The sequence below is a fragment of the Megalobrama amblycephala genome, linkage group LG8 (genome assembly GCF_018812025.1).
Source record: "Megalobrama amblycephala isolate DHTTF-2021 linkage group LG8, ASM1881202v1, whole genome shotgun sequence".
NCBI lineage: Eukaryota > Metazoa > Chordata > Actinopteri > Cypriniformes > Xenocyprididae > Megalobrama > Megalobrama amblycephala.
Window position 1 is genome coordinate 18,396,456 of NC_063051.1, and position 16,383 is coordinate 18,412,838.

The 16,383-nt window shown below is 35.5% G+C and overlaps 1 protein-coding gene across 8 annotated transcripts in view; it reads right to left on the reverse strand.

The window, feature by feature from the left end:
- Positions 1 to 16,383, reverse strand: part of lrrc7 (leucine rich repeat containing 7) — a 150,367-nt gene that overhangs the window by 28,033 nt on the left and 105,951 nt on the right. For 5 of the 8 annotated variants that reach the window (XM_048199826.1, XM_048199828.1, XM_048199829.1 and 2 more), the window contains 11 exons: positions 13,146 to 13,220; positions 12,657 to 12,801; positions 12,488 to 12,560; positions 10,273 to 10,290; positions 7,449 to 7,578; positions 6,294 to 6,409; positions 5,674 to 5,743; positions 3,498 to 3,597; positions 3,281 to 3,405; positions 2,869 to 3,057; positions 629 to 751 (listed from right to left, as the gene is read on the reverse strand). In XM_048199826.1, coding sequence (XP_048055783.1) covers positions 629 to 751; positions 2,869 to 3,057; positions 3,281 to 3,405; positions 3,498 to 3,597; positions 5,674 to 5,743; positions 6,294 to 6,409; positions 7,449 to 7,578; positions 10,273 to 10,290; positions 12,488 to 12,560; positions 12,657 to 12,801; positions 13,146 to 13,220 — 1,164 coding nt within the window. The remainder of the gene's footprint in view (positions 1 to 628; positions 752 to 2,868; positions 3,058 to 3,280; positions 3,406 to 3,497; positions 3,598 to 5,673; positions 5,744 to 6,293; positions 6,410 to 7,448; positions 7,579 to 10,272; positions 10,291 to 12,487; positions 12,561 to 12,656; positions 12,802 to 13,145; positions 13,221 to 16,383) is intronic. The other 3 variants (XM_048199823.1, XM_048199825.1, XM_048199824.1) reach the window with 3 other exon arrangements.

The following is a 16,383-nucleotide window of genomic DNA, read 5'->3' on the forward strand; positions in this document are numbered from 1 at the left end:
ACTGAGCGAGAGTAAAAACATTGTAGGTCTAGATCTCTAGTAAATGATTGTAGGATATATTAAAAGTGAGTTACCAAAAAAAAATTAAGCATTCTACAAGGTGACTCTGACATTCATTACTAATTGCACCAGCTCTGCTCTAATATTCATAGGCAAAGTTAATGACTTCTTTGTTATCCTGTGTCCTAAACAACACTGCAGCTCTGGCGGTTGGAGAGGGGGGTTGCTGGCTGTGAGAGATGAAACATTTGCACTGATCTTTGTGTATTTTATCTCCGCAGGTTCGGCTAACCTTTAGCAAACACTCTCAGCACTACACAACACTTTCTATACATACAGTACAACCAAACTGACTCAGACACCAAGGATGCCAATACCAGGCTTTCAAAAACAAAGAAACTACTGCCTAAATTTCATTACACACTCTCGTCCTTCTCTTTTAAAATTATTGACTTTATAAATCCCTAATGTGTTTTGTAGTTACAATAATTAACCATTATAAAGGTTAAAGGGAGCGTAAAATAAGCTGCAACCCCGAGATATTACTGTGCGTAAATGTCTTAAGAGGATAAAGCTGAGGCTTTCAGCATTTAAAAGAGACTAAATTAAAAGAGAAAACTTGTCATACTTCCGAGCTCTCAGTCAGATCCTCTTTGTCTTTGCGTTTTGGGATGTCAATGGCTGAGTTGTGGATGACACCTTGATCAGACATTGGTGGTTTAGAAAAGTCTTTGACCTCTCGCTCCGTCACCTGTAAAGAACATACGCTAATCTAAAAGCGTCTCGTGATTCAATGACAAAATAAACAGTGACTGTGGATATTCAAGCAATAAGTCACATTTTTCATTTTACCAGGGGTAATCACTGTAACATATTGCCTTTGATTGTGTTTATAAAACTGCAGCAACATCAATATAATAAAATAAACTAATGTTCAATAAATAGTGTGTGTGTATATATAATATATATATTAGGGCTGTCAACATTAACACGTTAACGCATGCGATTAATTCAAAATCCTTAAAGGATTAGTCCACTTTTAAATACACTTTTCCTGATAAATTTACTCACCCCCGTGTCATCCAAGATGTTCATGTCTTTCTTTCGTCAGTCGAAAAGAAATGAAGGTTTTTGAGGAAAACATTCCAGGATTATTCTCCTTACAGTGGATTTCAATGGCTACCAACAGGTTGAAGGTCAAAATTACAGTTTCAGTGCAGCTTCAAGGGCTTTAAACGATACCAGATGAGAAATAAGGGTCTTATCTAGCGAATCGATCGATCATTTTCGAAAAAAATACAACCGTTTATGCTTTATAAACAAAATATCGCCTTGAACGTACTTTCCGCTTCCGCATTCTTCATAACGCTTACGCTGAATGTCCTACGCTTTCCCTATTCAAGTTATTGAATAGCCATTGAAATCCACTGTAAGGAGAAAAATCCTGGAATGTTTTCCTCAAAAACCTTCATTTCTTTTCGACTGACGAAAGAAAGACATGAACATCTTGGATGACATGGGGGTGAGTAAATTTATCAGGAAAAGTGTATTTAAAAGTGGACTAATCCTTTAACGCGTTAAAATAATTTAACGCATATTTAACGCAAAAAATTACTGAAGCATGTGAAATTGCGTCACGTAGATAGATGATCTTGAAGTCCATGCTAATTATGAGATGGCAGAGAGATGGCAGAGAGAATTATTCATTCCAGTGTCTAAAACAGGAACTCTCTGTCATATTGTGTCATTGTATTTGAAGAGCGCGAGCCCTTCCGCATCGTGCTGTTCCTGTCTGAACGCCGAAACATCCCACCGCTGTATGGCCAGATGATATGAAAACTGTTTCTAGGCTGGATAAAGCAAATCAGCTTCTTGCTTTGAAAGTTTTGATGGATGAGGATTGCAATCAAAGTAAAGATGACTGTGGTGACGTACAGGAGTCGTACATTAAGCACGCGTGAGTCCGTTATGTTGATGCGCATGTATCAGCATGAAATCATGTTATGAGCGCTCTCAATGCACTGATCGCACATTGTATTTATGCACAGACACATTTCAGTACATTTACGTTGTTTTCACACACATTCAGGATAATGTTTGGATTTGTCCTGTGTATGTTGCTGTGTACTTGGTATATATGCAGGTCAAGGCGGTTGGTTTAGTTTTTTTTTTGGCATCTCCATGTGGTCCTGTTCAGTATCGCTACTTGACTTGTCTAAAATGCAAGCTTTTTGCTGTTGCACTGTGAATTCTGAAACATGTTTTTGCTGTGATTTTTTTATTTATGGGGGCTTTGGTGCACATAAATATATGAATTATATAAAAAATATTCATTTTTACAAATTTACCTTGAAAAAAGTTGAAAAATACATGTTTCAATCAAAATCACACTTCAATCTGATGGTTTACTTTGCTGGATATAGGCAATGATGGCAAAATGGACGTGTTAAACAAGATAAATGGTGTATGCTTAATTTCACGATAAGTGTGTGATTAATTGTGATTAATTGCAATTAAGGTGTGCGATTAATCGCAATTAAGGTGTGCGATTAATCACGATTTTTTTTTTAACAAAATAATCTATTGACAGCCCTAATATATAAATATCCTCTTTGGTTTTTTTGCAGGGTCTCTCAGGTGGTCCCTTGACCCTATTTTGAAATGTTCTGGTCTAACTATACAGTTACTTGGTGCATTAATATAGTAGTCACAGGTATTTGTTTATCAGCATTCCAATCAAAATTCAGAGTCTGATCTAGCCTTTTATCCCTAAAAAAAAAAAAAAAATGCTCTTTGTAGCCAAATTGCAGAGACATTGATGTATGAACCCAGGTACGCCACTGTGAAAAAAAGATAAAGAAGCATTACCTCCTTAGGAGCAATGGGCCACTTGGGCTCATACTTGTCTTGGCTGTGGAGCTCCATATTGGTCCCAGAAGAGCATTTTTCAGTGTTGAGGGGGTGAGTGGTTTTACCCACCAGGTTCTGCACTGACTTCACCATGTTCTTTAGGTCTTCTGGGTAAGGGGTGGGATAGCGCTTCAGATTAATCTCAACCTGCAGATAGAGAGAAGAGGATTCAGCCCATATGGCAGCGATGTGACCTTTTCTGATGCTTAAAGGTGGTTTTTCATTAATCACAGCTAACCAGATACAGCAGTCGTCCCAGTTACATCTGATATTAACATCTGTGATCAGATCACGTGAGATGGATGTTAATGCCAGGTTTAAACGGGGCCAAAGAGGCTGGCTATTTCACATTTTAAATTCCTAAGGGGACCTTCACTTTTCCTGAGTTGTCCTCTTCTTCCTTCTTGTCCTCAAACTCAAATGCCACAGTCATCCTCTGCTGTCTCTGCTCCTCCCAGAGAGTGGGATTAAAGCTGTCACTGTCAGACTGGTAATCTGCAGCATGGAAAACACACATCCATCCAAAAAATTTAATCCGGTATAATATAAAGAAGAAAAGAGAAACGGCTGATTTACTATATTCTTACCCTCATCATGCCGGGGCTGCTGAGGAAACATGTAGTTGGTAAGGACTCTCTGTTTGGTCTCAGGGTGAGCCTCTGTTTGAAGGGGGATAAGGGCCTTGGACTGAATAACAAAGAGAACTGTTGTAAACAAATACAACTGTCAAATGAAATTTATTAAATGGTAGTATGTATTATGACCACTTTTAAAGGATTAGTCCACTTTTAAATACACTTTTCCTGATAAATTTACTCACCCCCATGTCATCCAAGATGTTCATGTCTTTCTTTCGTCACTTGAAAAGAAATTAAGGTTTTTGAGGAAAACATTCCAGGATTTTTCTCCTTACAGTGGATTTCAATGGCTACCAACAGATTGAAGGTCAAAATTACAGTTTCAGTGCAGCTTCCAGGGCTTTAAACGATACCAGATGAGTAATAAGGGTCTTATCTAGCGAATCGATCGGTCATTTTCGAAAAAAATACAACCGTTTATGCTTTATAAACAAAATATCGAATTGAACGTACTTTCCGCTTCCACATTCTTCATAACGCTTACGCTGAATGTTCTACGCCTTCCCTATTCTACTTGCGGAACGAACGCGGCGCCAGTTTCGTTTTTTTCCGTAACTTGAATAGGGAAGGCGTAGGACATTCAGCGTAAGCGTTATGAAGAATGCGGAAGCGGAAAGTACGTTCAAGGCAATATTTTGTCATTACTCATCTGGTATCGTTTAAAGCCCTTGAAGCTGCACTGAAACTGTAATTTTGACCTTCAATCTGTTGGTAGCCATTGAAATCCACTGTAAGGAGAAAAATCCTGGAATGTTTTCCTCAAAAACCTTCATTTCTTTTCGACTGACGAAAGAAAGACATGAACATCTTGGATGACATGGGGGTGAGTACAGTGGCCCCCTTAAAATATTTGGATACATAAATGTATGAACGTCATTGAATTACTTTATAAAAATAAAACAAAGTGGCAATTAGTTCAAAGTAATAGTAAAAAAAAAAAAGAACACTCTAAAAAACTGTAAAAAAAGAAACAAATTTACTCCGTAAAAAAACTTTTTCCATTGAAACAGTAATATACTGTAAAAACAATGCATTCTGGGTAATTTTATTTGTCGTTTTCGAGAAAGTAACCTAAAGCTGCATCCGAAATCGAATACTTCTCTACTATATGTGACCCTGGACCACAAAACCAGTCATAAGTTGCAGGGGTATATTTGTAGCAATAGCCAAAAATACATTGTATGGGTCAAAATTATTTATGCCAAAAATAATAAGGATATTAAATAAAGATCATGTTCCATAAATATATCAAAAATGTATTTTTGTGAGTGGATATGCATTGATAAGGACTTCATTTGGACAACTTTAAAGGTGATTTTCTCAATATTTTGATTTTTTTGCACCCCCAGATTCCAGATTTTCGATTGCCAAATATTGTCCTATCCTACCATACATCAATGGAAAGCTTATTTATTCAGTATTCATGTATAAATCTCAATTTCAAAAAATTGACCCTTATGACTGGTTTTGTGGTCCATGGTCACATATAGTATGTGAAAAACAGTTTAGCAGAAGAGTAGTATGCCCGAATTCAAAATCAGTAAGCGAAAAGTCCCTGGATGACCTACTACTCCCAGCGAGATTCTGAAGTGCGCATTCGATGGACACTTTACTATCCCATGAGGCCACAAGAGAGGATTTATGAATGGAGGTGAAGCGACATAACTGACACTGGTAGGTCACATAATAATGACAACATGGCGGATGTAGTATGTCCGGATTACAATCCATTCATACTATATAGAACAAACTTTTTTAACGGTCGCAAAGTAAGTTATAATTCAAATGTAGTACCTACTCAGACAGTGTACAATTTCAGACACACCTCTATAGGCTACTTTCTCGAAAATGACAAATATTACTCAGAATGCATTGTTTTATGGTATATTACTGTTTCAATGGAAAACTGTATTTTACTGTGTAAATTTTTTAGAGTCAATTCTGAGGGGGAAATAGTTTCATGTTTTGTTATATAATGCAATGATATTCAAACATCAAGTTTTATATGTGACCAAACACTAATTGGGGACCAACTGTATTACATCGTTTGTAAAATATGGTTAAAAGTGGTCCAAATACTGTATAGACTTTGTACACAATTTAAAAAAAAAGTCCAAATAACAACCTGATTGTCAGATAACCAGAGTGCAGCAAGATCTTTCAATTTAGTGAACGTGAAGGGAAGATTCTTTAACCTAAAACAGAACATAAAGAATTAGTTCATGAGACTTTAAAAAGGTAAAACATGGATGTCAAAAGCCAAATGAGACGGTTGGGGAGTTATTTGGTGTAGTTAAAACGTTATGAAGACCTGTGGTGATTCTGTCCATTTAAGGGGCCCATTAACTCAGGTACTCTAATGGCTATGCCGTGTTTAGTCTTGGTTAAGTTTAATTACTCTGCTTCCAGGTATTCGCAGTCAGAGCAACTAAACTGTCCGCACAGCTCATAAAGAGCTTTTTTTAATTGGCCTGTGGGAAGGCCAGGCACTTTTCAGATGTCATGCCCCATTACTGTGCCATTCTGGAAAATAATAAACACCATCTTCACTGCTTTACATAAACCGATCAGGACTATTCATCAAACCTATAAGAGGTTTGAAGTACTTTCTATGCTTCTAGCAGATTTTCATGCGTCTCATCTTTTATGTATTAAACAGTGTTGAAGATCATGTGTTGGTGTGATACATGTGTGCACAGAGTATAAAATGAAAAGGAAAACAACTACAGGAACATCAGGTGTTACCTATTGTCACTTAGATTGAGAACACGTAGCTTTGTCATCTGTCCAATTTCATCAGGCAGAAACTCCAGTTTATTGGAGCGCAAGGACATGACCGTGACATTCTTGCAGTTTCCAATCTGCAGCACAGGACAGGATATGATAGCTCTGGTAAGGTGCAATTTTGTCAGCTTTTTTTGTTGGATATCAGCATTCTCTCTTTCTCTCAGGTAAAATGACTCTTGTAAACTGTCAATACAGCGAGTGAGGTAAGTGAAGGTCAGCAGGGCATTACCCAAGCATTTGGTTTTACAGATTTTCGCTGTGCTGGATCTCAAAATGTATGTGTACAGAAGGCTAAAAATGCATATCCTATTTAAAGATTGTATCATTTTTAAATGTGTTATATTTAGTTTGATTTGTCTATATCCTTAATATTGCTTTGTGTGTTGTGTGTTCACATTAAACATTATTTCTCTTCAAATACACTACCGTTCAAAGGTTTGAGGTCAGTAAGATTTGTTTTAAAGAAAGAAAGAATCTTAAAAAAAAAAGATGTATCATGATTTACACAAAAATATTAAGCAGCACAACTTTTTTCATCACTGATAAATATTTTCTGAGCAGCAAATCAGAATATTAGAATGAGTTCTGGAGGATCATGTGACACTGAAGTCTGAAGTAATGGATGCTGATAATTCATTCCAAATTGGAATTTAAAATATATTTAAATAAAGATTTATTTTAAATTGTAATAAAGATAAATGATAAAAACAAATGATGAGCACTGTAAGAGACTTGTTTCAAAAACATTAAAAATCATTTTCTTCATTTTCTTCATATATAATCTATATGACCCCAAAGTTCTAAAAGGTGAGCTTAAAATTTGCCTTGTTTGTGAATAATTTCAGAACCCTGTTCAGAATCCAAAATGGTCTGGATTTAACTGGTTTTAGCTGAGCAGTGTTTATCTGGCTAAGATACTATTTAATACATGCTTGAACATTTGACAGTTTTAATAGTTTTGAACTGGTTATTTAAACTGGCAACCATCTTAACAAATTTAGCTGGTCTACAGTAGGATGTATTTTCAGCACAAAGCTAGAAGATATATAGAGAATGTATCTTTGATTTCCCTTATTAATTCTGTAGAAAAAGCAGGACACTAATACTACTCACCTCCCTGGGCAGCTCAGCCAAGAAGTTCTCATCGGCCGCAAATGTCCGAAGACTGTGCAGGTAGCCAATGGTGGGAGGCAGGGATTCCAGTTCATTACAGCTACAGTCAAACTCCTCTAAAAGTGATAAACTGGCAGATGTAAGAGAAAGCAGGTGAGGAGTGTGCAGTTATGCAAGGTAGATGAATGCCTATTGAAAGCCTATTGAAAACACTTCATGAGATGATAAGATTAATGTATGCATCATGTGATGCCTTTTTAAAGTCCATCAGATAAAGACATAATTAAAGTGCATAAAGATAAAGACATAATTGCCTCAACTGTAAAAGATAACTATTCTGTGAGTTTAGATTGAGTAACAGGTTAGGTGTTTTAACCAAAGTCTTAATAAAGGAAGAGTTCACCTTTTTTTTTTTTTTTTTTTTGCTCACCCTTGTGTTGTTCCAAACCCATTTGATTTTCATTTTGTAGAACACTCTTTTTTGAAGAACATTCTCATATAATGAAAGTGAATGACAATACAGATTGTCAATCTCCAAAAATGACAACAAACGAATCATAAAAGTAGTCCATAACAATTTGTGTACTATTTTCCAAGTGTTCTAAAGCCATATAAAAGCCTTGTGTGAGAAACAGACCTAAAATGTTTATTTATAGAAAATCCTATATAGCACAATCAACGTCAAGGTAATTAATAAATATACAGTATTTTCACAAGTAATCATACACTGTACAAAAAAAAAATCCATAGAAAAATGGAAAACGTATTGGCATTTTTCTGCCAGGACATTACTTAGTACATTTACGGACATTTCTTTTAAAGGTGCCATCGAACATTTTTTTACAAGATGTAATATAAGTCTAAGGTGTCCCCTGAATGTGTCTGTGAAGTTGCAGCTCAAAATACCCAATAGTAATAATAATAATAATAATAATAATAATAATTTTTTTAACTGCCTATTTTGAGGCATAATTAGAAATGCGCCGATTCAGGCTGCGGCCCCTTTAAATCGCGCGCTCTCCGCCCCCTCCCGAGCTCTCGACTCTATCACTGCATAAACAAAGTTTACACAGCTAATATAACCCTCAAAATGTATCTTTACAAAGTGTTCGTCATGCAGCATGTCTAATCGTGTGAGTACAGTGTTTATTTGGATGTTTACATTTGATTCTGAATGAGTTTGATAGTGCTCCGTGGCTAAAGCTAACATTACACACTGTTGGAGAGATTTATAAAGAATGAAGTTGTGTTTATGAATTATACAGACTGCAAGTGTTTAAAAATGAAAATAACGATGGCTCTTGTCTCCGTGAATACAGTAAGAAACGATGGTAACTTTAACCACATTTAACAGTACATTAGCAATATGCTAATGAAACATTTAGAAAGACAATTTACAAATATCACTAAAAATATCATGTTATTATGGATCATGTCAGTTATTATCGCTCCATCTGTCATTTTTCGCTGTTGTCCTTGCTTGCTTACCTAGTCTGATAATTCAGCTGTGCACAGATCCAGACGTTAATACTGGCTGCCCTTGTGTAATGCCTCGATCATGGGCTGGCATATGCAAATATTGGGGGTGTGCATATTAATGATCCCGACTGTTACGTAACAGTCGGTGTTATGTTGAGATTCGCCTGTTCTTCGGAGGTCTTTTAAACAAATGATATTTATATAAGAAGGAGGAAACAATGGAGTTTGAGACTCACTGTATGTCATTTCCATGTACTGAACTCTTGTTATTCAACTATGCCAAGGTAAATTCAATTTTTGATTCTAGGGCACCTTTAAACTCTAAAACGTGTAAATCAAATGTTTAAAAAGCATAATTCAGAATATAGGTAAAACACCTGTGAAAAATCCCTACATATTAACATTTCATATTGGGCCTTATTTTTTACAGACTTTTCTTAGAGTGTGTGGCTTCATAAGACTTGGAACATGCAGTACCGAGTGGTGCTATTTTGTCATTTTGGAGCTTGGCATGCTCAGTTCCCATTCATTTTCATTGGAAAATAGTGGCATGTACATGGAGGAATAGAAAGCCAGAAAGGTTTGGAAGAAAATGAAGGTGAGCAAATGGTGACAGGTAAACTATTCCTTTAATTTCCAATTTACATTTAAACATCCCATTAAAATGTTTACAATGCGCATACAAAGAATCCAAGCCTGAGTACATTCAATACAAGTAGTATGAGTGTCTAGGGCTCATATCTTTTTAAGACAAGGAATAAATGAGTTTTGTTAATGGAAAATGAGAATTATGAGTTATGTGGAACCACTGTCTCCACGTAACAAAGATATGATTAACAGAAGACATGTTCAAGGGATTAATGATGATTTTACTAAATATACTACACTGCAATGCAGTTCTGGTGGTTTTACAAAACACTCTTATCCTATGAAATACTGGGCTCTTAAAACAAACCTTATGTTAGTTTATAGCATTTACAAGGGTCTGGTATATGCCACAGTGTTTATTGAGTCAAACAAGTTTCAGTACTTTTAGTAATGAATGCATTTGGACCTCACATTAGTCATTTAAAACAATTTTGCCTTGCTTTTTTTTTTTGTTACGTTTCCCCTTTATGCCATATTTTAATTTAATGAATTTGAAAGAGGTCAATGTATATTTGTTAAGCTAAGTAAGGTCATTAGTACAACATTTGTACTAGCAGACCGGTCCAGCTGGCCTTCCATATGTAGGGCTTTCATTGTGTCTCTTTAAGCAAGATATGGATGCAAAGGTATGCCCTTGCCTAAATAAACATGCTGTGGCAGACGTGTGGGGAATACAAACACTCGCTGGTCTACTTACCCGGTTTTGCCACGTGCACTGAGGTGCCCATTTAAGATGCATGTTTGATTAACACAACACACAGAACCGAGCAATGACAAACCAAGAAGAGAGATGCATGGAGTATAGTATCACAGGAATGAGGTAGTGGTGACAGCTATGATAAATGAAAAAGGCAGTCTGCAGAAAATATGACCTCTCAATTAACAGATGCTGTGAAATATGGTGTATACACCTCGTCCCTGAATTTCCCATTTGATTTTGCATTAAATATTCAAAGTCAAACTTATGAAACGGGTTTGATAAGGTCATTTGTGAAATTAATTTCTGGAAGATTTTAAACATTGTAGTAGACCAATATAAGGTAATATTTTTCAGTGTTAATTGCATCGTGCCAGCTCAAATGAATTTAAACATCTAAATATACAGTATGCTGCGATATAATTATTCAGAAAGATTACAGGGTTGACAGTTTTACAAGGTACTGCTTTAAAAAAAAATCTATGCTGATACTTCTAATTATATCCACTTGCAATGATCAGTTGTTTAGAAAAAAGATATCACTATAATAAAACGTTAAAAAAAATTGGCATCAGCTATTCATTATTAAAATCAATTTTTACATGTCAACATTACTATTCAAAAGTTTTGGGCTCAGTAAAAAAACTTGTTTATATGTTTTTGAAAGTCTCTTATCCTCACCAAGGCTGCATTTATTTACAAAAATACTGTAAAACATTGAAATGTTACAGTTTATAATAAAGATATTTTCTGTCTTTACTGTCATTTTGATCATTTTAATGCGTCCTTGTTGAATAGAGTACCTCAGGGATGACGCATTTTGTAGGCAAAATTCGGAAGCGAGTTAGCATTTTAGGACTTCCGGTTCCAACGCCGTCAAGTCTATGGGTTTTTGCTAAATCGCCTGAAATAAGGTCTGTGGTAAACAAAGCCTCTAAATACTTTCACGTTTTGATCTATGACATAAAACACACCAGTTATAACCCACTTGTGATTTTTTAAACTTTGACTGTGTCTTAAAATCGGCGGTTGCTAACAAATTGCTAAAAGGGACTACTTCCTTTGGCGGGGACTTTAGACGTCATCATTAAAAACGGGACATTTGGACAGCATTTCTCATGAAAAAGTGGATAAGTATTAATACACAGCGCAGATCATAATCAGCGAGCATGTTTTTAAATAACGTAGTTTTTTAAATACAGTTTGAGGAAGCTTGGTGGTGACGACGTTGATCTGCGACATGGTGTGCTGTAGTCCGTTTATAGCCTACTGTTAGCCTTTTATATCTGACCACTTTATTTAGGCTTCAAAATCTATAAATGTTGTGTTAACTTGTAAACATTATCTTGATAGACAAAACGTGTAAGTGTCATAACCCTTTGTTAAACACAGAGCTTATTTTCTGCGATTTTCCAAAAGTCTATGGGAAAAATGCATAGGCTTTCAACCGAGGGAACCCGTGCGCCGCTAACTTCCGGGTTGGCCTACAAAAACGCGTCATCCCTGGGGCACTCTATAAAAGTATTATTTCTTGAAAAAATAAATCTTACTTTCGCCAAACCTTTGAACAGTAGCGTATGAAAGACACAAATGACACTCATTTTGTAGAATGACCAAAACAATAGATCAAACTATTTATTTACAAGTTATTCGATTTTAGATAAACAATATATTGATTCTAAGGAGGTTTTGTTTAGGGTTTTAAATGAATTGTACATTTTAATCCCAAAATCTAATATTGTTTTTCCAATCAGGACTCTACACACAATTTCCCTCAAATATAGGTAATAAAGACAGAAAAGTACTGTTTGAGCTGAGAGTCACACTGAAGTTGACAGTCAGCATTTTCTCATGCTGGGGTGAGAAAAACTGCCAGAATGACAGCAGCAGAGCTGCAGAATTGTTAGATCATGCCCCAGATGGCAATTCACTGAGAAATCCAATACAGAGACTATAAGCTAGAGTTCAGTGTCACTGAATGTCATCATAAAAAGTTGTACTGTATATAAATAATTACAAAGTCTCGGGTCATTAAAGACCTGCATCATAGGTCTATTATATAGCTATAAACCACAACAAAAATTCTATACTTAAACATTAAAAAACGGCATCAGAGGAATGTTCAGGGATTACGATCTAAGACGTCTCAAAGGTATTTTCTGCCTTTGTCATTTTTCTTTTACACAGCTGGGTGAGTTGTAAGTGAGTTACTAACCTTCCAATAGTGTTAGGCAGTGAGGTGAGCTGGTTGTCATCAACTTTTAATGTTGTCAACTTTTTCAACTTTCCTGTAACATCATAAAGATACATCATACACACGTTATCTTATATTCTGAAACCTTAAAACCCCACATTTTTCAAAAAAGTGAGCAGTGGAACTTCACCTATTGAATCAGGTAACTGTTGCAGCATGTTGGAGGAAAGAAGTAGGTCCTCTAAGGACTCACAGCCAGAGATATCTGCATCTAGACTCTCAATCCTGTTCTTGGCCAAGTCTAGATATCGCAGCTGCCTCAGTTTCCCAACAGACTTCGGCAGACAGCAAGAGAGATAAATGAAAGAAATCATATATTATCCTTTATACATATATTATTGTCCAGTATCTATATTAAAATGTTATGTCGTCAACTTCCAATAGTTTCCACAAAGATTTTGTCATCATTTACAGGTACTCAAGTTCTTTTAATCATAATAATGGAATGTTAGAATGACAAGGAACTAATTATATAATGATAAAATGCTAATTTAGCCTTACTGATATAATATATGTATGAAATCTATAACAGTGTTGACAAGGTATACTCATATTTAGTATGCTACTCTGGAAAGCTATTCTGCTTTTGAAATTGCGAGTGGATGTATCCTGTGCTTACCCCTGGTATGGTTTGTAATGAATTGTTGTCCAGCCACAGCTCTTTTAAACTATGGATCTGCTCCAGCACTTCTGGCTGTAACATTAAAGAGGGTCATGATCAACAAAAGAACAATGTATACAGTTTTGCATCACAAATGAAAACCAATATATGAATGTTAATTAAATCGTTATGGTATACACTCTTAAGCTGCTTTTCCACCGTCGGACCTAACGGTTCTAAGAACCTTAAGGAATGGTTCCAGTTATATTTCTTCTTGAGCTTGGTTCAGCACAGCACAATTACAAACCATTCTGGGTCTGGATTTCTCAGCATGGTTGGCTAACAGTAGATGGCAGAATGTGTGTAGTTATGTCACCATTTAGGATTTGTCACTTGTCTCTTGCCTAGATGCCAGTTCCTCTGTAGCTGGCCAAGTGTGCTATTTGAGCAAAGTTAACGCAAGTTAATAATAAAGTTAAAATGAATATCTGATCATACTCCATAACATGGTCACTATTTACATCTCATTTCATCTGTTAACCAAAGCAATGACTGACACATTTGTATTGCATTTGAAAGAGCTCTGTTATTAAACCATTTATGTCAAAATGGTTCTACATAATTAGAAATGTCTTGCCTGATTGCAAAATGCTTTCACATTTAACAGGTTATTTACATTTTTCTAGTGATAAAGTATGTTTACAAGCTGCTCTATTAAAATAAAAAAATGAATCAAAAGAAAATGCATTAATTAAAAATAAATCCATAAAATAATCCCATGATGGAAACGCCAAAAGGTTATATATATATATATATATATATATATATATATATATATATATATATATATATATATATATATATATGAAATCTTAAGGTTCTAACCTTTTCTTCAAAGAAAGTAGCTTTTTTAAAACCTGTTTTTCCTGTCAAGGTGAGGAATCGTACAATACTTTCCTCGGCAAAGTGTATGTACATATTTATACATATGTGAAATAAACCCACAAACTGAAAGATTAAATGTATAGAGACAATTTGAATGATTCTGGGGCTAAAACATAGACAGAGAGACACTACGTGGTGATAAATGTATTTTAAATCCTCTGAGAACCTTGATTTGCTTTTCTACATCATCCAAGATATTCAAAAAGCAAAACTAAATCAAATATTATTGTAAAAAGGAAATACTGGAGCCTATTTTCATTTCTGAATATCACTTTAAAGTGGGTATTAGACATTAAATCAAACCACTTTACTGCACATCATTTGAATCATTCTAAGCACAAATATTATAAGGTAATGAAACCAATAACCAATTCTTATCAAATAAAAGCAAGATCTTGACAAATATCAACATTCCAGAAGCCTCAGAAACAAATGATTGTTTTAAATCGAGTTTCAAAAGACCCAAATCCTCTGTGTGCCGCAGACTCATCTAGTTCTTAATGGCTTCTCTCTGTTTTTCTCTCTCTTTGAGCCTCAGCATCTGTCCCTTCATGATCCCCTCAGCAAGGACTTCAATTAAGAAAATATCTGCAGCTCAGGGCACCACACCAACCAACATCTGCCAACATCACAGCAAGAGTTAGATATCCTGACAAATGCCTCATGCCATCAGTGCTTCATTCTCAACACCCATTGTTTGAGGACTGTGTGCTGTAAGAGAGAAATATTTCTCATGACACCAACAGAGCTATAATAAATGAAACTTATGATTGTTTTCAGGCTGTGCAACTGCTATGCCATGATTACCTGACATGATGCAATGCATCCAAAAATACTTGAGGAAACCACTGAGTAAAATTTCAGTGGAGGATTATTGCTTGTTAATGTGCTATTGTTTTTCTCATTAAAGATCTGGTACTTTCCATGAAAGAGTACAAAACAGGGCCTGAAACTCACTGAAATGAGATGCTTAACCTTAAAGGTGCCCTAGAACTTTTTTTAAAGATGTAATATAAGTCTAAGGTGTCCCCTGAATGTGTCTGTGAAGTTTCAGCTCAAAATACCCCATAGATTTTTTTTTTAATTATAAATGAGCCGATTCAGGGTGTGTGGCCCTTTAAATGCTGACGCTCCCCGCCCACAGAGCTTGCGCTTGCCTTAAACAACATAAAAAAAAGTTCAAACAGCTAATATAACCCTCAAAATGGATCTTTACAAAGTGTTCGTCATGCAGCATGTCTAATCGTGTAAGTACAGTGTTTATTTGGATGTTTACATTTGGTTATGAATGAGTTTGAGGCTGTGCTTTGTGGCTAACGGCTAATGCTACACTGTTGGAGAGATTTATAAAGAATGAAGTTGTGTTTATGCATTATACAGTCTGCAAGTGTTTAAAAATGAAAATGCGACGGCTCTTGTTTCCGTGAATACAGTAAGAAACGATGGTAACTTTAACCACATTTAACAGTACATTAGCAACATGCTAACGAAACATTTAGAAAGACAATTTACAAATATCACTAAAAATATCATGTAATCATGGATCATGTCAGTTATTATTGCTCCATCTGCCATTTTTCGCTATTGTCCTTGCTTGCTTACCTAGTCTGATGACTAGGTAATGCAGAGATCCAGACGTGTAATCCCTTTCATAATGTTGGGAACATGGGCTGGCATATGCAAATATTGGGGGCGTACACCCCGACTGTTACGTAACAGTCGGTGTTATGTTGAGATTCACCTGTTCTTCGGAGGTCTTTTAAACAAATGAGATTTATATAAGAAGGAGGAAACAATGGAGTTTGAGACTCACTGTATGTCATTTCCATGTACTGAAATCTTGTTATTTAACTATGCCAAGGTAAATTCAATTTTTGAATCTAGGGCACCTTTAAGATAATGTTGAACATCAATCAGAGAAGGTAAAATTAAATATTATATGAGCCGTTTAATATTCTGTTCATTTTATGAGGCTTGCAATTTTTGTAGCCCTGATATTAAAACTTATAATATGTCTGATATAATATAATATAATATAATATAATATAATTTGTGTGATTCTGTCATTTAACTAATAAAACATGGAATGAATGAATAAATGACAATACCTCTGAGGTGAGACAGACCAAAAATCACCATTATCACAGATGTTTAAGCTATTTTTTCAGGCTATGTTATTTTTAGGTTTGATAATAATTTACTTTTATAGTTTATAGTTATACAAGAAAACACAGGATTTGTTCCTCTAATGCCTTCAAAAAGCAATGGGACTCCATCATTCCATGAAGAGGTTTCACCAAAAGTGGTAGTT